Below are 24,645 nucleotides of genomic sequence, written 5' to 3'. Positions count from 1 at the left end.
CTGTGCAGCTGCTTCGAGCCTACTTGAACGTCCTCATTCCTTATTTCGCCACTTTGTACCGACACAAAATTCCTTTCACAATCTTCATCCAACAATGACCGAAATACTCTCCCCTCCAGTTCGCCCTCGTCGGTTTCCTCAGTATCTTTCTCCGTCCTCTGAGAAGAATCATGTACTCCACGATGCGTATTAACCTGTCCGTAAGCCTTCCTGGATACCGCTAAAATTCCTGAAATACAATCAATGATGGCGCGCCACTGCAAGAAGTCCTTCCCCAAAATTCCATTATATAGGAGGGACTCCTGGTTCTCAACCACATTAAAATCACAATTGTGCCATTCCGAACCCAGTTTCACCCGACCCTTACATCTGCCAAGTGTTTTCCTTTCTTCCCCAAACAGTCCACTAATCCTAATTTGTTCAGTTATATCTAAACCTATTCCTTTCCTCACTACTGAATTTTTTATTAAGTTACACGCCGCCCCTGTGTCTACAAGTAATAATAGTTTTGTTCTAATTTCTATATCAACGGGGACTTCAATCACTTCATCACAGTACACTTCAACTTCTGAAAATTCCCCTTCCTGTACCTCACTCTTCGTCTCATCTCCCCAAGGACGGCTTCTACTCGTTTTTTGATTGGTTCTGTTCCGCCAGGTACTTGCGCAAGCAATTCGAAGGGTCATGATCCCGCGTAGCGCAAAAGTCGCAATACTGTGGCAACCCCTGCTCGCTAATATGTTGCGCCCCCTCATCATCCTGTAATCCTACAAAGTTTACGCTACGTCGACCCTGCTGGGAAGACCGGGGAGATTTCTGTCGAGAGCATTGTCCCGAGGTATGTCCGTACTTCCTGCAGTGATCGCAAAAAGGCTCAACCTGTCTCATTCTACACTCCCTTGCCCGGTGCCCGAATTTCCCACAGTTGAAACAATCTACAATTTTCCCTTTCCTGCCAAGGGGTGGTCCTGAACTCGACGAAGAACATTCCAGGATCCCAGCCGAGGAGGAAGAAGTGTTATTGTGACTGCTGACATTATTAGAGACCGGGGTGTACTGTGCAGATTCCAAAGGTGGCTTGTAATTTCCCCCGGTCGTATATGACATACTCCCGAAAGGAACCCTGCTGGTAGCCTCAAAGCTACTTCCCGGAAACTATCCGAAGGGCGATCACTGAAACGCGAATAACCTAAAAGCCTTCGGCAGTCGTCCTCATAACAAATGGCATCTGCTTTAGCTTGTTCCAATGTCGTGAAACTTCTACCCACCAAATGCCCTCTTGTACCATCATTCAATACACCTACCTTAAAAGCACCGATACAATCGCGCTCAAATTCTTTTTTAAGACCTTCATCACCCCCAGAATACTTCACGCTAATGGCATCCTGCGTCCGTTTTAGCAATAAGCTAACCCGCTGCGCATATTCCTCCAGTTCCTCTCCGGGCCGCTGTCTGCACATTTTAAGTTCATCTCAAAGCTCATCTAATGATCTCTTTGGGACGTACGCATTGCTCAGAGTCAATTCCAAATCTCTGATTGTTCTACAGTCCGCCGTGGATATCAAATAGTAGGCATCCCCTGTCAGCCTGTATTTGATGCAACTAAACAGAACAACCTTTTGCTCCTCTGGTAGTCGCTCATAAAGCTCTGTCACGCAGTCTAAAAATTTAGATAGTTCCGAAATGAGGAAGGGTGATCTTTCCCCCGAAATCACCATATCCATGACCCTATCATAGATATCATTCCCTACCGGAGCCATTTTGTTAATTTCGTTTCTGGACTTAGCCTGTACTTCACTTGAGCGCGTTTTCAATGAAGTGACACCAGCACTTTCTGTTCCACTCACGCCACTGACACTTTTCCTCCTTTCGTATTTATTCAATTCCTTACTTCCGCGAACACCTTGTTCAATATTTACGCTTTTTCTGTCTAGCTGCTTTTCCAATTCCACGTTGCACTCTTCTGCTTCCCTTAATTGTCGCTTTAGTTCACTCACTATCTTGCTTAATTGTTCCAAGTCTTTATCCCTTTGCGCTAATTTCCCCTCCAATCCTTCCTCCCTATGCTGTACACTTTCTAGGAGGCTAGATAGTAGCGTATCCACAACCTCCACCGCACTAAGAGTATCACTCTTTATATTTACTTGCTCTCCCCGAGCCCTTAATTCGGTTTCTATTTGCTCCGCAAAAAGGAAAAGGCTTTTGGTTGTGTCTGCCTGATCCTTTTTCAGCTGAGCAATAGTGTCCGCCCACAAATCTTTCTCGACTTGCAGCGATTGAAAAAGAGCAAGCTCCTCTTTCGTCAACACGTTGGTCATTTAGTCCCACCCTCAGGACTCCACAACGGCACAATAACCTGCGTGCAATACTTCAACGCCACAATAAATTTAACATCACACTAAATTTAATGGCACACTAACTTCCCCACTCAGGATTCACTCAATTATTCAATTATATAAATTATAATTTATGTAAAATCAGGAATGTAAAAACACTTACCTAATACCGGCTGCGCCAAATGTCGTGACCTCCACTTTCACTCTGCACTTCTTTTTTTACACTCAAACTCTTTAGTTCCATTTCTAATCAAATTTTATTAGTTATTATACTTAAATAACACTTACACTTACGTTTTCGTTACTCTACACTACTTAAACGTTCCCTACCTTTCGGGTTCGCTTTTACAAATCGACTCGCGCTTATATTTCCTTATGCTTATTCTAGACCTACCTTAACCTACTTTCTTATTCTCATTTGCCGACCTACGATTACCTCAAAACATGATTAAGAGGTCAGTGCTGTTATGCAAACACTCTGCATTTTACAACACAATGCTGACCGACAAGTATGTTCTGCATATTGTAATACAAAGCTTGCACTTTCTATCACAATATCGATTACACACTTCTAGGTCGCGCCCAATGAGTCACCTCACTTTCCGTCGAACCCATCTAACCTGTGGCATAAATACAAGGATAATATGTCAGAAGATATTTGACATCAAATAAGTGTCAGTTCCAGAAATCCCGATCTTGAGATGAATGAGGAGATACATAATCGGGCTTTACTCTTGATTGAAGACATGTGTTACCTTATGTGCGCTAGTTTATTAGTCAGGTTAGAAATGCCAGCGCCAAATCGCGAAATGAATGACGCATTTAATCGAGAATTGGAACGGGAACGTGAATATGATCACCAGGAATTAGATTTAGTAGTTCAAACGAATGGACCACTGTTGAATCCCCAACAAAAGGAAGTTTATGATAGATTAATGAAGGCAATTGATGATGGAAATAGTGGTTTATACTTCCTGGATCCCCCTGGTGGAACTGGCAAGACATTCCTCATGTCAGTAGTTGAATGCACAATGGCGCATAAACGTGCATTAGAAGCCACTTAACCGATCATTAAAAGATCTACGCAATGACTCGGGATGTTTTTAAGGCGCAATGATTTCAGTTTCTGGCGATTTCCGCCAAACACTCCCAGTAATTCCAGGATCAACCGTTACCGACGAAATAAATACTTGCCTCAAATCATCGAATCTATGGCGCTATGTGAAGAAACTCCAGCTGACAACAAACATAAGAGTTGTATTGCTTAATGATACATACATCTGCTGAAGATTTCTCTGAGCAATTGCTGATTATCGGTAATGGTCGAGTACCTGTCGACGAATCGAGCGGATTGACTTTATTTCCTCAGAATTTCTGTAACTTTGTCTCATCGAAAGACGAACTTATTAACAAACTATTCCTAAACATCGTTACTAACTACAAAAATAATGAATCATTGAGTTAGCGAGCAATTTTAGTGGCTAAGAATAAAGATGTAGATGACCTTAACTGCATATTTCAAAATGATATCATTGGAACAATGCATTCATTCAAATCCATTGACTGTATAACAAATAAAGATGAAGCCACCAACTCCAATTGATTTTTTAAACTCCTTGGATGTGCCTGGCTTGCCACCGCACAATTTACGCCTAAAGGTTGGCTCCGTAGTAATAATGCTTCGAAACATAAACCCACCAAAACTTTGCAATGGTACGCGTTTGGTGGTAAGTAAATTGATGAACAATGTGATTTACGCGACGATACTCAAAGGAAAATTCGAAGGTGAGGAAGTTCTCATTCCGAGGATCCCGATGATCCCAACCGATATGCCGTTTGAGTTTAAAAGACTCCAATTTCTGATCTGTCTTGCATTTGCCATGACCATTAACAAATCACAAGGTCAATTCTTGAAAGTTTGTGGTCTGAATCTGGAAAATCAATGTTTTTCACATGGTCAATTATATGCGGTGTGTTCATGGATCTGCGTTGTTTGCTTTTGTGCCTGCTAATAAAAACAAAAAATGTCGTGAATCACAAGGTGCTTAACTGAAGAGTGCAACCTATTAAAAAATCATTGAAATACTTGATAAATAAAAAAATTAACTAAATAAAATCAAAATCCTGCTAACGCCTCTAAGACGGAGCAAAGTTCGCAGGGTCAGCTAGTATTACTATAATCTTTAGTAATTGACTTGAAAACCCCCTTAGGTTTATCCTAGAATCACGAAATTTAAATACTACTACTTTAAATACTAGGAGCATGATCCAAGTTTTTGGAAAATGGCACTGTTTTTACCAAAGTTATAATAGGTCAAAGTTGTCGCTCCTGTGCAAATTTAAGACCTTGAATGTCAGTATTACTCGAAAGTGTACATGTAATACATGCATGTATTACGTTCTAAATACTAATGGGACAAATGTCTACTGAAATGTTTTTATAACAGAAATACACAAAAGGTTTCATACCTTAAGGGTCCAGCTTCCGGTGTCCCGACTTATGTATTAATTGAAAAAGTAAGTTAAGTAAAGCTCTAATGCAACGGAAGAGAAAAACCGATTCATCATAAAGATAGGGATTGTTGGCAACGATTGTTGGAAACGTTTTGCCTTTTTAAGGTTTTGTGTAAAACAAAACCTTATTAAAATCGATTCAATGTCTGTCTGTCTGTCACACGCATTTTTCTCCAAAACGGCTAAACCGATCCGAACGAAATTTGGTGGACAGATGGGAACTATGAAATCCCACGCATACAGTGAGTGGCATAAATTTAGGTGGAGTTTAAAGGGGGGCTCCCCATATATGCAAAGGGGGGATTCAACAATTTTTTTCACCGGAAACAGTTGTGTAGGGTATCAAATGAAAGGTCTCGATTTGTACTTTCCGAAACTGACATTAGTTTTGGCATAAATTGCAAAGTGCGTGAGTAAGGAGTCAAAATGTACGCACTAGAAGTGATGCAGGACGCATTTTCAGAAACTACCCAACCTAAAAATCCGAAAAAAATCAGGGTGGTGCGCCTAGATGAAATCTAGGCCTCAAAATATGTCACATTCCGATATCTGTTCAAATAAACTTACTAATAGTATATTCCCATTTTTTAGAAATTTACTGAAAAACCCCCCTTAAATTCATCCTAGGACTTCCGAATTGTACCAGCATAGAGGACAATATTTCGTATATATAATACATGCAAAATTTCGTGGAAATCTGGCAATTAACGCCAAAGTTATAGCAGTTCCAACTTAGCAATTTCGCGCGAGTTTACTGCTTCCAAAGCCATGCAAATCAGATGCTGACGTCATAATTAATAATAATTGACATTCGAGTGGAATATTAAAGTCACATTTATGAAGAATTTATATATCTGCAGCCCTTTTTAAAATTTTGTGTAAAACACTTATGTGAAATCTAATCTTCGAGAGATGTCCCATTCCGGTATCTGCTCAAAAAATTTACTAATAGTATATTGTCAACTTTTAGAAATAGACTAAAAAACTCTCCTTAAGTTCATCCTAAGTGTACTAAATTTTGCACCGACATAGAGGACAGCCAGCTAGGAGACAGGCATACACATGCCTAGTTTCATGAAAATCCAACTATTAGCGGGAAAGTTATAGAAGTTCAAACTTATCAATTTCGTGCTAATTAACAGCATCCTAAGCCATACAAATAAGATGCTGACGCCATAATTAACGAGAATAATTGAAATTCGAGTGAAATATTAAAATTCCATTCAAGAAGAATCTAATTCTCCCTAGCCCTTTTTAAGGTTTTGTGTAAAATAAAACCTTATTAAAATCAGTTTACCGTCTGTCTGTCTGCCTGTCTGTCTGTCCGCCTGTCTGTCTGTCTGTCCGTCACACGCATTTTTCTCGGAGACGGTTATAGCGATTGACACCAAATTTTGTAGAAAGGTGGGAACTGTGACCGCTCACACATACAGTGAGTTACATCCTTTCACGTTGAATTTAAGGGGGGTCCCCGTACATGCAAAAGGAAGGTGTAAAATTTTTTTTCATCAAATATAGTCATGTGGGGTATCAAATTAAAGGTCTCGATTAGTGCTTTTCGAAGCCGGTCTTAGTTTTGACATTTCTTGGAAACGTGGGGAGTGCGGGGGGTTGAAAGTGATCATTTCTTTAAGGGGGCCATTCTCAGAAACTACCAAACCGAAAAATCTGAAAAAAATCAAGAGGCTGCCACTATATGGCGCCTTGGCTCCGAAATACCTTTCATACCGATATCTGTTCAAAGAAAGTTAATAATAGTATATTACTATAATTTTTTGTAATTGGCTGGAAACCCCCCTTAAATTCATCCTAGCGGCACGAAATTCTGCAGTGATGTAGGCTAGAGTGTAGAGCATGATCGTACCAAGTTTGATAGAAATCGCACTATTACTAACAAATTTATAATACGTCGAAATTGTTGCTTCTTTGAAAATTGAAGACTATCAATGTCAATATCACCCGAAAGTGGACATATGCATATATTACGTGCTACGTACTAAGAAATACACAAAACCTTTCGTACCTGAAGCGTCCAGCTTCCGGTTTCCCGACTTGTTTTATTTTCTAGTCAATTATATATTATTTACTTTTAGGGTTTTTCTGACGGTTACACGTCCTCGAAAATGGTTGCACACGGAATTTGGTAGCTATGTGAAAACTATGAAATCTTACGGATTGAATTATTTCTATGATTTTTTATGGAATATAAAGGGAGCTCCTGATGCATGCAAAGGAGAAGAGGTATATATTTTTTCTTCAAATATAGTTGTGTGTGTTACTTTACTTTAAAAAATAGTTTTGATAGTGGTTGCAAAATAGAGACGATTAACTTGAGGTGATACGAGACTCATTCCCGGAAAAAACAAAACCGATAATTCTGAAAAAAATTTGCTTAATGGAAGAAAGACATCTTTTTTTGACAACTGATCATATAAAGTAATCTGATCAAACAAAGTTAGTAATAAAATGATGTATTACTAAATTTTTGGACCTCAGTGGATCGTGAATTAAAACTAAATTGCAATCATAATCTAGGGAATGATACTGGAAATTTTACTGGAAAACCTGCTATTATTAACAAAATTAGGTGACAGGGCAAAGCGTTCTTTTCTTATAAATTTATGGTAACCTAAAAAACAAAACAATAATATGGTACAATTTATTCACTTTACTCAAGAATTTAGAGGTTGACTGGGATAAGTCATGATCATTGACTTACAGCATCAATGATTTAAGGTTTTCATAAAACCATGAAAAAAACTTAATTTTTTGACTATGAGGTGAGGAATAAATATGACACAAACATAGAAGAAAACTATAGAAGTTTGAAGTTGTTACTGCACTTATATTACGATCCAAAAACTGTAAAAATGTTGCAAATTGTTGTTTTTTATCCCAATGAAGCAGACGCACCAAGGGGGAAAACACTAAACAAAGTTAAGATCGAAGCAAGTCAAAAATATAGAAGATCCTCATCATGAAGTTAATTAATTTTCCTGCCACCGCTCCATATAAATCTCGGTTTCACCAAAAAACTTTGCTGGAGCAATGAAAAAGAGTGGTGGAAGCTTCCGATTGCTTACAGCAACATTCTCCCAATCAGCGATCTAAACTGAAGAGGAGGAATCTTTGTAAGTCCACAACTACAAATGCAGGACGCAACACAAAGTTGAATAAAATAGAGAAGTGTTAATGACCCACTTTTGTAAGAATATGTCATAGTCCCCTTGGAACCAATAGGAAATTACCAGGAGAACAATTTAGAACTTTTTTAACTTTTCAGCATTGAAATGTAAAATTCAATTTTTTCCGAATCATACTTAGATTTCTTTTCTGAAAATCGTAGTGCAGTATGGAATATTTTCTGACATTTCATAATATTATTGTTACTTCGTCTTTTTCTTCTAAGCTTTCGTCCCCTTCACTAACGGGGTCTGCTAGTTTTAATCAATTGCGCCAGTTATTTCGGTTCCTATCTGATTTGGGTGGAGCCGCGAGACTGTTAAATCACTATCTAGTGCACCACGCCTTCGTTGTTTCGATGCTCAGACTAATCTTAACAAGTAAGTTCTCGCTAGCTCGAATTGCATGTCCATACCATTGAATTTCGGATGTTTGCTGGAATTGCGAGGCATGACATCATTGCATATAGGAAACATAGCTCAACTTCCAAGGGCTTGACACCGAACTTCTTGATGGTCCTTCGTAGTGATTTAGATAAATTCGGGGAAGGTCATTACAGAAAATATTTTAATTGCTGTTAAGCAGTAAATTCCTGTTATTCCCGTTACCTCCATTAAGATTCATCCTTATGAATTTCTGATTGTATTCAATCCCCCTGGGTAACGTACCCTTCATAATTGCAAGTACTTACTTGCTTTATTGGCCAACCTAAGATTAGATATCCTTCCGTGCCTCTCATAATCTCGCTTTTGGCCTACCCGATCACACTAAATATGTTGCACCCTCGTATTTAGCTTCTACCACTGTCATGTATTTGCGCCTCGCTTACCAATTCAACGTTCATCACAATCACAATAATCGTATCCTAAATTTAGTTAGTTCTATTCAACTTTTTTCACAATCGCCTGGTACCACTTCATATACTTCATAACACCGAAAAGCCACAGGATCGGGCTTACAACACGGCTCTCAAAATTGGGTCTGACTTCAAAATAACGGATTACACTACGCGATAACAGACGTTCAGCTACCAAGCGAGAATATCATAACCAACGTGGATGCCGCCACGGTATTTAATGACGAAGGATGAAAAGAAACCATTAGGAAAGATATTATTATTATTCTGTTAAGGGAAAGTCGCACCGCGTCTTTGAAGAACTATTGTGCCCCTTTTACTGGTTACAGCGTACCTATTGATCATAGTATCTCAAGCAGGCCTATAACCGTTAGGAACTTTAGTATGTTCCCTACTTCTAGATCTTTCAGCTTTGCATCTGGTAGTAAGTGTTCTCCCAGATACCTCGACCTACTTTGCACAAGTGCCGGACACTGTCCCAGGATGTGTATAGAGGTTTCGTCCTCACAACTCCTCCTCACAAAACCTGCAGGCAGTGTCCGTAGATATTCCTAGCTTCCCTAGGTGATAGTTCAGCCGACAATGAACAGTGAGAATTCCCACTATGATTCGGGGGTTCTTTTTGGTGAGGTTTAAGCAATCCTTTGTGCGCATGGGTTCGTATCCCCCAATAAGCACCCTGGACTGCTCCTTCCTCGGTAGGCCCGCCCAGTATAGTTCTCTCAACCGTTCCTCTTCATTTCTTAAATTCATAGCCATGAAACCGTTTCCGATTCCACAGAAGGGTTCTGGCCCGTGTAAAGGCGTCCTTGCTCCCTTCTTGACTAGTTCGTCGGCTGCCTCGTTGCCTTCCAACCCAGCATGGCCTGGAACCCAAAGTATCCAGACCTTGTTGGACGAGCCGAGTGTATTCAGTCTGTCAAGGCTTTCCCATACCAGTTTAGAGTTCACCTGGTTGGACCTAAGTGCCTTGATCGCTGCTTGGCTATCGGTGAGAATAGCTATGTTCTGCCCCCTATAGTTCCTTTCCAGATTAAAGGAGGCACATTTGTCTATGGCGTATATTTCCGCCTGGAATATGCTAGTGTACCTGCCCATTGGCTCAAAGTACATTTTCCTTGGACCAATGACACCGGCACCCGTTCCCTCTGCTGTGAGGGATCCGTCAGTGTACCAAGTAATCAGTTGGTAGATTAAGCCATATGTCGCAGCCACATTAGGAAAGATAACAACCTCTCATTTTTCTGACCACTAACATGACTGATAAGGCAATTAAAAAGAATTAAGGATCCTGTAGGAATTAAATAAAAAGCCCATGTACTGTATATAACCCGACAAGACGAGTTCCGTCATCATCATGGGAAGGAAGGAATACAATGCGCTGGTTGAAGAAAAACTCAAATGAGAGCAATTTTTTTAACTTCAAAAGCTCGGAAGGACTCCTCATTAAAAAATTGCACCAAGAATACCGAACATGAAATTGCCGAGGAACCGCTGCTTAACGAGAAATCAAAAACCTGGAAACGGGCACAGACAAATCAACAGCCACTAATTTCCCCATACAAAAATTATCTCAGTGTTGGAGTAGATATTCAGTAGGAACTAGAGAAGAAGCGTTACAACATATGAAGTAATCTTCTCCTTCGATGTAAAGACCCTCTTCCCCAGTATTCGTGTAGAAGAGGCTTTATCCCACCTAGAAGATATTCTCACCAATATCAACGGTTCTTGGTAGCAATGGAGAAAAGATGTAAGGCAGTATATAAAGTTAGCAATGGAAATTCCTTCACGCTTAGGGGAAGATTTTTGAAAACAGTTATGCATCTCTCTTCCTTCATTTGCGAGATTTTAATAGGTTACCTTGTAAAAATGATTGCAGGAGGAGAAACATCCACCCAGGCAATGAATATAAGAAATGTACGATATGTTCACTGTTGTCAACAGTGACCAAGACATCCTGGAACTAATAAACTGGGTAGATAAGAGGATAAAGTTCACCATGTAGGTAAAGACGGACAATTGAACCCTGGTGGTTTTGCGTGATTACCTGCCGTGTCGGCATAGAGACTCCGCACTGTGATAAATAAAAGCAACGCTCGCGGTTGGCAGAACCTATTCAACAACGTAAATGAAGGCCCGTGGGGACTTGGTTATAAACTTGTCACCCAGAAAATCGGGGCTCTGCGGAAACCCTACATGCCTGCAACCGCATTATACGGCCATTATTCCCCAGATATCTCGTACGGATTGATGTCAACAGTGCGGAAAGCGTCGCGGATTGCTCCTTTTTACAATAAGAGAGCTCGAAGAAGCACTTCTCAGCATGAAAAACAAGAATGCACTAGGTCCTGGTGGTACTCGGACGGAAATTTATAAAGTGGTGTTCCGCAAACGGCCAGATTTGCTGCTCGGGGCGTCCAACGCCTGCCTAAAGAACGGCATTTTCCCTTGCTGCTGGAAAGAGGCGAGACTCGCGCTAATCAGTAAAAGAAAAGGAGATCCATCCGCATGACGAACACTGTGTATGCTTCACACGGCCAATTCCGTAAGATGGACAGATATGTTAGACACATTAGAAAACTCATTCCACGTGCCACATTGATCGGCGAGTTGACTATAGAGTCATAACCACGGGTTAACTACCTAGGTTGAATTCTCGACTCAAAGATGAGCTTCTTAGAGCAAATCAAACTAGCGGGGGACAGGGCTGCAGCTATAGCCTCCGCCTTGAGTCGACTTATGGCGAATGTTGGGAGTTGTATATCTACTAGGAAGCGGCATCTTATGGAGCAACACAGAACGTTCTGCTCTATGGCACAAAGGTATGGGCTGATGCCCTTGACAAGGAGGTGCATCGTAAGCGCCTTGCTCAAGTGCAGACGGGGAGCTGTTGGAAGTGGCACGTAATGGTGATCGCGGGGGTGATCCCCGTTGCCCTCCTTGCTAAGGAACATAAAGCTACCCACAGCTGCAAAAGCGAAGATTTAGGACCCGTAAAAAACGTCAACGCACACTTGCCGAGTGGCAACTCCCTTCGCAAAATCAGCCAAGAGGCAGATGGACTACACGCCTCATCGACAATTCAGACCCATAGCTGAATTGAACGCATGATGAGATTGATTACTTCTTTATACAATTTTTAAGTGGGCATGGAGGTTTTCAGTCTTATCTACACGAGATTAGGAACACACGATCTCCTGATTGCGCGTTCTGCAATGGAGTGGCGGACGAGGCCGAACACATCTTTTTCTCTTGTAAAAAGTGTGACAGCTTTCGTTACCACCTTTATGCCGACACAGGGCAGCTCTCTCCAGATAACATTATCAGAAGGATGTTGAGATGTGCTGGCAGATGGAGTCGTGTTACACATTAAGTTCGGGCTGTTCTTGTTGCGAAGAAGACTCAAGTTCGACCGGCGGAGGGACCGGATGGTAAAGGGTTCCCTAAACTAACAACTCCCTTCCTTTTCTCCTCTTCCCGCTGATGAAAGGAATCCCTTGACTTGAAGGTTCCCGAAGTCGGAAGAGCGGGAGGGCTATGTGTGGAAATCCATTCACCTACCCCACTCCCCAAAAGAAACCCACGGTTTTCTTAAGACATGGAATGACTTTGTGACTACAGTCAGAACCCCACTATGACAAGTGGCAACGGTACCAATCTATACTGAGTGCAGGGAAGTAACCACAACCCCAATGAAACTCCCACTAGGGGGCCAACCGCCAATAACCTGGCTGAGGGAACATGCCCCAGAAATTCTCTCCAGCGCGCTACCCCGGTTCCCATGGTACCAGATAATATTTGGTGAGATGGTTTCCCGTGCAGACTCGCGTCTGATCGCTATAATGAAGTCTTGGAGCAGGCAATGTAAATATAGCTTTTCCCAGTGTCTCCAAGTGGAGGTTCTACCCGGTCACTTGGATTTGATTCAGTTGATAGTATTGCTGCTCGCCACCTCAGAGCACCAGATAAAGAAAGACATGAAGATCTTGGGGGTTTAACAGGTATGCATAATCTCGCGGTCCTCTTCGAAATAGATTGATTTTGAAACCACAATTAGAACCCCGCCGTGACTTGGACAGCGGTACTGGTTTATACTAAGTGCAGTGGATTGTACACCCTAATTCCACGCTTGAGCCCACGAGGAGCTCCGATCGCGATACGGGCACAACCACCACGAAACTCCCAAAAGAGGGCCGAGCACAAATAACCGGGCCGAGAGCACATTCTCTAGGAATTCTCCTAAAACATATGATCATATGCACTCAGTGGCCATCCCGGTTCACATTGCACCAGATAACCTCCGGTAAGGTTTCGTTGCAGGGTCCCCCTCTTCGAGTATGTGGGAACGACACTCCTCAACGGGTTGAGATAAAAAGGGGCAAACAACTTCCCTTTGTTTAGCTCTTTATCATTAACAATCGGGATTGACTAAAATTTACTTTTCACATGTGCGCATCATTTCGTTCGCTCTGCCTTCGACGGGCTGACGAGAAAATCTTTTATGCAGCATGGCTCCTTGTTCTCCTGTCTAGCTTATTTCGTTTAAAATATTAATTTGGCAATGATCATTTTTACTTTCTTTTCAAAATTTCATTCACAAAACCTTCTTTTTCTTCGACCTTTATCCCGTTTAGAAACAGAGTTGGCTCATCTTAATTGGTTTCGTCATTTTGCTTGGTCCATAGTCGTCGACGTTCAGATGATCATGGCTCGTTACACCACAGGTCCAAAGCAACATCTTCGTCTTCATTACCGCGAGGCACTGTTCATTTCCTTTATAGTCGGCCAGCACTCATAACCATATAGGATGAAAACCCTCTCATCTTTTAAATTTCCCGAAACCCTAAAATTCTTTTCAATATTTTCAATACAGAAATTTTCAAAATATTCCAAAATGATTACTAACTTTTTCCTTTTGTAGTTGCTTTCACTATGCACCATTGTGTGTGTTATTAAATGCATTTCTAGCCTATGTTTCTGGCTAAGACGTAATGTTATACATGCAAATGCTGGGATATTGCGGGGATTTTTGCTGTGTGGGTAAAGGCCGATTCTATGGAAAGTACAGCTGATAGATGACGCTGGCTTCTGCAGGAGTTGAAAAAAGTGCTTGGAAGGCTGCGTGGGTTTTGTTCTTGTTTGAGGCTTTTCTTTTTAAGGTTTTGTGTGGAAACCACACTCGATTTACTCACAAACTATTGTCACCAAAGTCGATAAGGACCTGCGGTCTGTACATAGCAAGGGCTTCCATTTTCTGCTAAGTTGAGGCAAAGCAACATTTTTTTCACAGAATATAGCCAACTTAATTTGTACTTCTCCAAACTGGTCCTATTTTTGATATTGGGTGGAACATAGAGGAATTACTGGTACTGGACCTGAGCCCCAAAAAGTGAAATAGATCTCAATTGTGGAAACTTATCCGCACACATGGTCGGTGCTAAAGAAGGACAAACCATAACCTTCGTCAAATCGTATTGATTAGAGAGAAATGAAAAGAATATGTCAGCCATGGCACTAACGTGCTTATCCATATAGCCACAAGTAGTTTCACGTATTCACTTCTATATAGACAAAAACGTGCCAATCTCACCAACAAATTGGCAAGTCCGGGCGACATGTCAAACACAGCTGATCCGGTTTTCGGGAGTTACCCTGACAAAATTTTGTGGCCGATTTATTGGCATAACCTGTCACGACACTCGTGACTGATCTGGCTTTCCGACTATCGTCGCATAATTCCTCTGACAAAAGTTCACCTAAACATCTAAGTCGAAGCAAAAATATCAAAAGGTCGCACGAATCAGCAATAACCTGATACTCCAAGTGATGACTTAAAAACCGTTCGACTCCTTCGGACGAGCCGACCTAACTATTTAATGGGGCAAAAGTTAAAGGAACGGAAGGGTTACACTCCTCGTATTTTTTTGAATAATTCCAATATAAGGGCGTTTCTTAACATCGTCACGAAATTTAATCCACATCCAAACGAAAAGGGTAAAATCATTGGCTAATAGTTAATCCAAAATAATCAAATTTACTGGACTGAAACGTATAGTCCAAAACTAACATAGGCAATGTACCATTCAACATTGGATGTGCAATGCAAGTATTTTCATTTAGCTTCGTTAGTTTCATTATTCTCAACAATGGCTTTAGCGTTATTGACCCCAAATATCCATTTCCCCGCAGTCCCGTGCCCCGTTCGAACAGCAAAATAGTGTGGTACGAAATCTACGCTTCGCTCGTTGGATTCTATCACGATTGGTCCTTGTGGATGATCTGTTCGCACTGTCAGTATTCCATTATGCCAATTAAAACAGAATATTATAAAGCGATCTACAGATAGAAGATCCGGAGTGAATTTTTCGGTTTGGTTGTGATCGTTGTTATCTACTCGAATACAACTTTTTTTATTGCCATGCACACCCAACTTCACTTCGACCATGGGAGGAGCAGCTCGTCCTCCTAGAAAAAGTAGCGCGAAATGGGCGTCTGATTTGCCTTTAAACGCGAGCTCCAAATAACCCGTACGGATTCCATGGTATATAAATCGACTCGAGGCGGAAGTTATTATTTTCTCTCCGTCTGCAAATAAAGTAATACACTAAAAACATTGTAACCAAGGACATAATATTTAATGCTTTTATCATTTTTTACCTCTTAGATACCAAACTGCCGAACTATTTGGCGAACTGAAGCCGACATATTGAATCGAATAAGTTTTGTACTTCATAGAGATAAAAGCTTTTTTCTCACCGGCTTTCAGCACAAATATTTCCTTTGTGGGAGAAGTTGGTAAAACATACAATATTACACGAATCAGAACATGCTAACCCCATTGACCCAAACAATCCAAAATTCATTGTAATTCCGCTTGAGTATGTTTGGAGTGGTTTTCTCCACGGAGAATGGGACTTCGATAGTTCCAATTGCTGAACGCATGTCATCAAGGTATCCCAAGGATATGACGATCATACCAGGGTCATCTTTCGGTCGTGACGAAAGTGATATTTTTATGTCGCTTTTTGGTATCACAGCCAACCGGAGAAATCCATTCACAATTGGAAAGCGCACCCAACTGTTGAAATCCGGACGAGTTTCAAAAACTGGAAACCACAAATTATAATAAGGACACTTTACTTGTTTGTAACTATTCTTTCCGCTTACATACATACTTTTGGATGGTTCGAGTTGATCAAGATTTATTCTACTTGGGAACTCAGGTAGCATTTTGCCGAAATGCCTAACGTAACTTGATTATTGATTATTGATTAACAAAATAAGCAGTTCAAACTATGACAAATCAACGCACACTTATTGTAATTGTATTTGTCGCCTGAAGCATTCAGAGTTGTCCACTAGATTTTTAAAGTTGTTTGGAAAGAAGCTTTTTCATCACCGACTCCTTGCTTGGTCATTTTATTGCGACTCCTTTGTAAAGCATAAGGTGCATATGCCTTTTGCTGACACTCTTGAAACAAAATCTTAATAAAATTAGAGGTGGGAAACATAACTCTTTTTGGTGAGTCGACATATTTTGACTCACTCGCTTAGCTAAAACAAACGCTGCGAGGTAACATTTTAATTAACAAGCGAAATTAGATTTAGTTGCATTAAAATCGTGAATAAACAAGTCGTAATAGTGGAAGTTCGGAGTTTTGGATATAAAGGTTTTGTGTTCATCTTTCGTGAGAAACATTCTGTGCACGTTTTCCATTTCTCCATAATTAAGAATGCAAAATATTCCTTTATATATTGCCAAACTCCAAGATAAAAATATTTACGTACATAACGTTGCCTATTACCGTGTATTGATACATACATTTATATGTACAAATCTTAATTGATCTAACGCATCTCCACATATTTCCACTTCACCCCATTCTCAAAAGCATACACATGCGCACGTAAATTAAATATTCCGCTGGTACTTAATACACACATGTTCAGCTTTTCGTACATTATCCGCAAACTTTATTGGCACATACAGACTATATGTCTTTACCAAATTTGGCGGCAATCGGTTCGGCCGTTTCCGAGGAAATCGGGTGTGACAGACAGACATTGAGTAGATTTTAATAAGGTTTTGTTTCACAAAAAACCCCAAAAAGTGAAGTAGGTCTCGTTCTGAGAACCTATTCCACTGAAAAATCTGGAAAAATCACAGTAATGCATCAATACAAAATTTGGGGCTAAAAATATACAGTATGCAAAATTCGTATTCGTACACCCTATATTTTGCGGGTTTTTGGGTTATTTCTGAGAAATGATAGAAAATTCGTTCAATCTTATATAACAATTTTTTACATAAATATGTATGTAGTTGTTATAGAACATTAATCTTAAATTTTATTTACACCCGTTTGTTCAAGAGAACAATTTCCAAATTCAATCGAAGTAAAATTCGTATTCGTACACCCCGACTAGCGGCTTGAACTCAATCCCTGTACGATATTAATCATTTTGCACTGTAAAATTCTAACGGTAAATTCTTGAAAAAGTGTGGTTGACAGTTCGAGCTAAAGTGTTTTGGGAATTACAAATAAAGAGTTAATTCTTTAACAAATTTTCCAAATGAGTCGAAAATGTAGTGAATTTTCGAACAGTGATCGTAAGATAGTGATACAGCTATACAAGGATGGTAAATCCTTGAGACAAATTGCAAAAATTATGCATAGGAGTCACTCGACAATTCAATCTGTAGTAAAGATTTACAATTCGTCTGGTAGAATCGAGAAGAAAAAAAGAAATGGAAACAGATTAATTTTGTCAAGGAGACACCAATCCTTTGTTCGGCGTGTTGTTCGACAGGATAACACGATAAGTGCAGTGAAATTAGCAGGACTTTTGCAAAACCAGTTCCAAATTAAAATTACACCCCAAAGTGTTCGGAATTATTTGCGTAGATTCGGTATACAGAGCCGGACTCCCGCTTCTAAGCCATTTATCAATAATGTCAATAGAAGAAAACGGTTAAACTTTGCAAAAAGATATCTAAACAAGGATTTTCGTTATTGGAAACGAGTAATTTTTTCAGACGGGTGTAAAATTAATCTAAAGTTGTCGGACGGACGGGTTCGTATATGGCGAGAAAAAAATACGAGGCTATATCCAAAAAACATGCTTCCTACATTTAAGCATGGAGGTGGTTCGTTGATGATTTGGGGATGTTTTGCAGCTTCTGGTGTTGGAAACTTGCATTTTATTGATGGAATAATGAACGCGAAGCAATATGTGCAAATTCTTAAAACTAATTTACATCAGAGTGCACAAAATTTAGGAATTCGTAGGAAGTATATATTTCAATAGGACAATGATCCGAAGCATACGGCACTTCACACGCGGCTTTGGCTACTCTACAATTGTCGAAAGTGTTTAAACACGCCTCCACAGAGTCCTGACGTTAACCCAATAGAAAATTTATGGTCTATTTTCAAGAAGAATCTAAAAAATTACAGTATTAGGAATAAAGAAGACCTGAAAACTGCCTTGCAGACCGAATGGCAAAATATTTCACCGAACTTAACCCAAAAATTAGTTCAATCAATGCCAAATAGGCTTAGAGCAATAATAAAACAAAAAGGATTTCCCACGAAGTACTAACACTATATTTCTAGCACATTTTTTGAAGTCTGTAGGTGTACGAATACGAATTTTGTTTTGAGTTTTATATGAATTACTGTTTTTATTATTAAGTTTAAAATATATTTTATACTTGTTATTATGTACATGAATTAACCTCTTCATTTGCTATAATAATATACAATTTATTTATCTCTTAATGTTATATTTGACTTAAAAATAACAAATAATAGGTAAAAAAATGGGTGTACGAATACGAATTTTGCATACTGTATATTTGCTCAAATAAAGTTAATAATAGCATATAACTGCATTTTAGAAATTTACCCGAAAAACCCTTAAGTTCATTCTAGAAGTACGGAATTTGACATTAGCATAATTGGATAGCTCAGTGGTTAGAGCACTAGGCTGTCTTTTTCCATAACTATCTTATTAATATTAAGGTTACCCAAGTGGGTGGAGGTTAAGTCGGTCTTATGAAATCTTTCGGCAATTTGTTAATTTTATCTAAACTACCAAATAGAAAGTAGCCTTCAGAATTCTTCAGTTAGAGAGAGCAGCATTTTATTCCAATTTCTGTTTCTTGAATTATACAGACGTTGTGGAATGACTTTCGTTAATTTACGGTGGTTTTAATCTATTGATCTGTTTTTTTTTTTGTTTGACACTGCCGCCTTAGGCTGTTCCTAATCCTAATTAAGAATCTTGTGCGTCATCCATTTCAACGCAGCGACTGAAATTATGTGAGACTTTTGGTGATGTTTTCAAAGTTGCACTCGTAACTAGCTCATCAAAATTGTTTAGTAAGATGTCTATTTGGGATGTACTGGTGATTTCTGCTAAATTTAGTTTTAGTGTCCGGATAGCTCAGTGGTTAGAGCACTAGGCTGTCATACGGAAGGTCGCGGTTCAAATCTCACTGGTGGCAGTGGAATTTGCATCGTGATTTGACGTCGGATACCAGTCGACTCAGCTGTGAATGAGTACCTGAGTCAAATCAGGGTAATAATCTCGGGCGAGCGCAATGCTGACCACATTGCCTCCTAGTGTACCGATACGGTCTTGAATGAAGTGCTCTAAAACACTTCAAGGCCCTTATCCAATATGGATTGTTGTGCCAACGATTATTATTATAATTGATAATATAAGCCACAATTCTGGAAAGCTTGAATGCAATCCAACTATTACTAATAAAGTTATAGAAGGTCACAATTTTGTTTTCCATATGAATTCATTGAATTCCACCCTTCAGGCAGGGTGGAGCTACGAGGCAGCATCTGATGAGATCGCATCTACACTGCGACTATAACTTTCAGACTGCTGAAAATTTCTCCTATTTATGGTCGAAAATCATAGCTGATAACAGCTATGATGATGAAATCCGCGCACAGAGCCAACAGAGCCTATTTCAGTTTACAAAAAGTGTTTCGCTCGAAACGTCTCACCATAGGATCAAAGCTCTTACTGTACAAGACAATGATTTTACCAGTTTTCATGTATTCCTCAGAAACCTAGATTCTTAGCAAAAAAAAAAAAATTGCGAATTCTTGGCCACGTTTGAGAGAAGAATCCTCCGAAGAATATTTGGCCCCCTATATGTGGATGGACGATTCCGTATCCTACATAATTATGAAATCTATGAGCGATACCACGACCTTCTGGTTATGGATAAAATCCGGCCCAACAGGTTACGATGGGTGGGTCACCTAATCCGTATAGATGGGGATGATCCAGCCGGGAAAGTCTATAGGGGCAATATCTATGGTAGAAGAGCAAGATGAGGCAGACCCTGCCTGAGGTGGAGCGATGGCATAGGCCAGTGCGCCAGACAGCTTTTAGGGAAATCAAATTGGTGGACCTCGGTGAAAAAAGCCGGGGTGCCTGGAGTTCCTTATTAAAGCAGGCCTAGACCCACGAACTCTCCTCCGTCCAACCACACCGAGAGGCGAAAGATGGGCTGAAGTCAACATCTGAAGGCCCGCATCACAGCGATCATGCGTTTCAACGCAAAGTGTGTGCGACCATACGGAAATGTATTGCTACATCCCGATTGTCGCAAACACTTCAAACAGTGACGAGGTGATTTTAAGCTGCAGAGATATATAAATTTTAAACCAAAGACAGTGCGAATCAAGACTGGAGCCCCGAACTCTTCCGACTCTAGCACAGGTTGCAAAGGTTGTCGCTTTTTGCATCTCCATGTATGGTCCAGCCCTAAGATCGAGCGCTTTCAGTGCTTCATGCAAAGTTTGCGGGACTAATTCCGTCGCTGAAATCACCATTGGGACTACTTCGATCTTTTGTAGTCTCCAAGTTTGCTTCATATCGTCCGCCAAGCGGCCACAGTTGTTCAACAGTATTTCGGCCCAACGGTACGACTATATCGACTATGAATTACGCTCGTTCCTCCTTTAGAAGCAGAACTGTTGGGGTTTTATGTAGTTTGACCCGATCATTTTCCAAGATTCTCTGCAGAGTATAATTTAGTAAGGATGGACAACCTAACATCCTTACTAAAAGTATACTAAGTTATATTTCAACGCAACGTTTTGATGGAGAGTCTTGCAGACGGATTTATGACGTTTGGTGTACTCGGTACTGCTCAACATCCTGCACGCAGATGTTATGTGCTGGATGGTCTCCTCTTCAGAGTTGCATAACCTACAACTAGAGTTGGTGATTGAAGAGGCATGAAGGATTTACCGTTTGTAGTTTTTTGTTGGGCGCGAAGCTTTATGGATTGTATTATAGTTAGGAACGCTTCGGTCTCATAGAATAATACAGATAAATAATTGGCCAACATTTTGAAGAGAAACAGGCACCTTGGGAATGAGGAAAGTTTCCCCCTTAGTGAAAAATTAAAATGATTTGCCAATATCCTGTGAATGCTTTTGAACCGCTTTAGCCAGAAGTTGTGAATCTTATCAACTCCTGGCACTTTCCAATTACCTGCCTCAAGTGCTGTTTCAACTTCAGTAGTATCAGGCATGGTCATTTCGGGGAGGGCCTGGCATGAACGCATAAGGTGTGGGAGCCACGCTGCTTCTAAATTGCAACGGCTTGGTTCGCTCTAAACACTTCTCCAGAAGTATTCTGCCTGATCCAGATCGAGGTTATTTTCCCGACCTGAGTTAGTGGGGTTTTTATAAAATCCCCGTTGGATCTGGAAGAACAAGATGTTGTCTATCCTTCGCTGGAAGGTCTTTTGATACCTACGGATGCGATTGGAGCATACCGCAAGTGTCTACTTCAGCACCTCGAGGATTGCTTTCATTGTCAACGCATATGCGCACCATTCGTGGTGGATTTTCGAGAAGTGTTTGCGTGGCACGGTCAATCTCCTCTCTCAATTTTTCGACCCTTTTGTTGAGTCGAAACACCCAGAACGTTATTCGCTATATATAGTTAAAAAAGCCCACGGACCCTCTTCCCACCCAACCGGACCGAGGGGCGACCAACCTAAGGATGGGCTGAAGGCAACATCCAAAGGCTCGCATCACAGCGATGATGCGTTTTAACGCAAAGTGTGTGCGACCATGCGAAAATGTATCACTACATACCGATTGTCGCAAACACTTCAGCCAATGACGCGGAGGTTCTACACTATAAACACATGGATCTTATATCGAAGACAGTGCGGATCAAGACTGAAACCCATTAGGTCAGATTGTTACCGGACAGGACTCTTCGGACTATAGCACAGGTTGCAAGGATAACCGCCTTTTGCATCTCCATGTATAGTCCAGCCCTAAGATCGAGCTTTTTCAGTGCTTTATTTAAGTTCTGCGGAACTAATCCCGTCGCTGAAATTACTACTGAGACTACTACGATCTTTTGTAGTCTCCAAGTCTGCTTCATATCGTCTGCCAAGGGGCCGTAGTTCCGGATTTTTTCGTGCTGTTTTTCAACAGTGTTCCGGTCCAACGGTACGGCTACATCGATTATAAAGCACGCTCGTTCTTGCTTCAGAAGCAGAACTAGATCGGGTCTATTGTAATTAGCACTGTCGTCGGTGGCAATAGTGTGATCCCACAGTAGTATGACCCGATCATTTTCCAAGATTCTCTGCGGAGTATACTTATAGTAAGGATGGTAGGTTGCCACTAAGTTATACTTCAACGCAAGGTTTTGATGGAGAATCCTGCAGACGGAGTTATGATGATTGGTGTACTCGGTACTGCTCAACATCCTGCACGCAGATGTTATGTGCTGGATGGTCTCCTCTTCACAGTTGCATAACATACAACTGGAGTTGGTGATTGAGGAGTCATGCAGAATGTACCGTTTATAATTTTTTGTTGGGGGCGAAGCATCCTGAATTGAAGTTAGGAATGCTTCGGTTTCATAGAACCGTACACCATTAGTCAACCATTTGTTGGAGTCTTCGATGTCAATGCTTGACAACAACAAATTTTTGATATGACCTCCGTGAATGGGTTTCTCTTTCCAAATGTCGATCTTCTGTTGGACTGAAGTAACATTCGACATGGGATCCCATTCTCTGCTTCTCAAGTTCAAGGAGATAATTTATTATCTGCCATGACGGTAGCCTGATGTATTTGGCTAGAGGATTGTTTCTCATAGAAAAACTCACGAAGAGAATGCACTAGATTGTAGTGCAACGTTTTTAAATTAAGTACCCCCATTCCTCCCTGGCAGCTCTATTGTGCATGTTGTTGTTTGCAAGAACTACCCTTACCCGTCTATTGACAGATTCTAAATCAGTATTACTCCGCTGTATCACACTGAAAGTGTATAGAAGGACGGGAATAGCGAAGGTGTTGATTGCCATGATTTAATTTTTCCCGTACAGCTCAGTTTTAAGGACAAAATCCAGACGCCGTTGAAATTCCCCCAGCAACTTAGATTTGATTATTGCCACAGCAGGTGTTGTTGCTTGCAATATGCCAAGGTATTTGTAGACGTCGTCCGAATCCATACCTTCAATTCGGATGTTATTTTGCCTGTATCCTTCGTTGTCGGTGTGTTTTCCCCGAACAATTGTTTTTATGTGACATTTTTCCAAACCCAACTGCATGCCGATATCCCTGCTGAACTGGATGGTGATGTCCAGTAAGGAGCGAAGTTGGTTCTCCTCTTTGGCATACAATTTGATATCGTCAATGTACATTAAATGGTTTAATGTACATTTGTTGTCAAGCATTGACATCGAAGCCTCCAACAAATGGTGGACTAATGGTGTACTTTTCTATGAGACCGAAGCATTCCTAACTTCAATTCAGGATGCTTTGCCCCCAACAAAATATTATAAACGGTACATTCTTCATGACTCCTCAATCACCAACTCCAGTTGTATGTTATGCAACTGTGAAGAGGAGACCATCCAGCACAAAACATCTGCGTGCAGGATGTTGAGCAGTACCGAGTACACCAATCATCATAACTTCGTCTGCAAGATTCTTCATCAAAATCCTGCGTTGAAGTATAACTTGGTGGCAACCTACCACCCTTACTATAAGTATACTCCGCAGAGAATCTTGGAAAATGATTGGGTCAAACTACGCTGGGATCACACTATTGCCACCGACGACAGTGCTAATTACAATAGACCCGATCTAGTTCTGCTTCTGAAGGAAGAATGAGCGTGCCCTCCCGTTAGACAAGAACACTGTTGAAAAACAGTACGAAAAAATCCGGAACTACGGTCCCTTGGCGGATGATATGAAGCAAACTTGGAGATCACAAAAGATCGAAGTAGTCCCAGTGGTAATTTCAGCGACGGGATTAGTTCCACAGAACTTACATAAAGCACTGAAAACGATCGATCTTAGGGCTGGACTATACATGAAGACGCAAAACGTGGTTATCCTTGCAACCTGTGCTATAGTCCGAAGAGTCGTGTCCGGTAACAATCTGACCTAGTGGTTTTCAGTCTTGATCCGCACTGTCTTCGATTCAAGATCCATGTCTCTGTAGTGTAGAACCACCACGTCGTTAGCTGAAGTGTTTGCGACAATCGGGATGTAGCAATACATTCTCGCATGGTCGCATACACTTTGCGTTAAAACGCATCATCGCTGTGATGCGAGCCTTTGGATGTTGCCTTCAGCCCATCCTTAGGTTGGTCACCTTTCGGTCCGGTTGGGTGGGAAGAGGGTCCGTTCTATCTATATAGTTAGAAAAACCCGCGGACCACGGAGACTCCGCTGAGGC

General features: G+C 40.8%; 1 protein-coding gene across 1 annotated transcript; it reads right to left on the bottom strand.

Annotated features, from left to right (window-relative positions):
* Positions 1–14,903: 14,903 nt before the first annotated feature.
* On the bottom strand, positions 14,904–16,219 carry LOC119650239. Its single transcript, XM_038052825.1, has 4 exons — positions 16,065–16,219; positions 15,724–15,995; positions 15,547–15,667; positions 14,904–15,474 (listed from the first exon to the last, which is right to left on the bottom strand). The coding sequence occupies exons 1-4, from the start codon at positions 16,117–16,119 to the stop codon at positions 15,002–15,004; spliced, it is 921 nt and encodes a 306-aa protein (XP_037908753.1). The 5' UTR covers positions 16,120–16,219; the 3' UTR covers positions 14,904–15,001.
* Positions 16,220–24,645: the final 8,426 nt, after the last annotated feature.

The sequence above is a fragment of the Hermetia illucens genome, chromosome 1 (genome assembly GCF_905115235.1).
Source record: "Hermetia illucens chromosome 1, iHerIll2.2.curated.20191125, whole genome shotgun sequence".
NCBI classification, from domain to species: Eukaryota; Metazoa; Arthropoda; class Insecta; order Diptera; family Stratiomyidae; genus Hermetia; species Hermetia illucens.
This window is presented reverse-complemented; position numbering and strand designations above follow the sequence as displayed.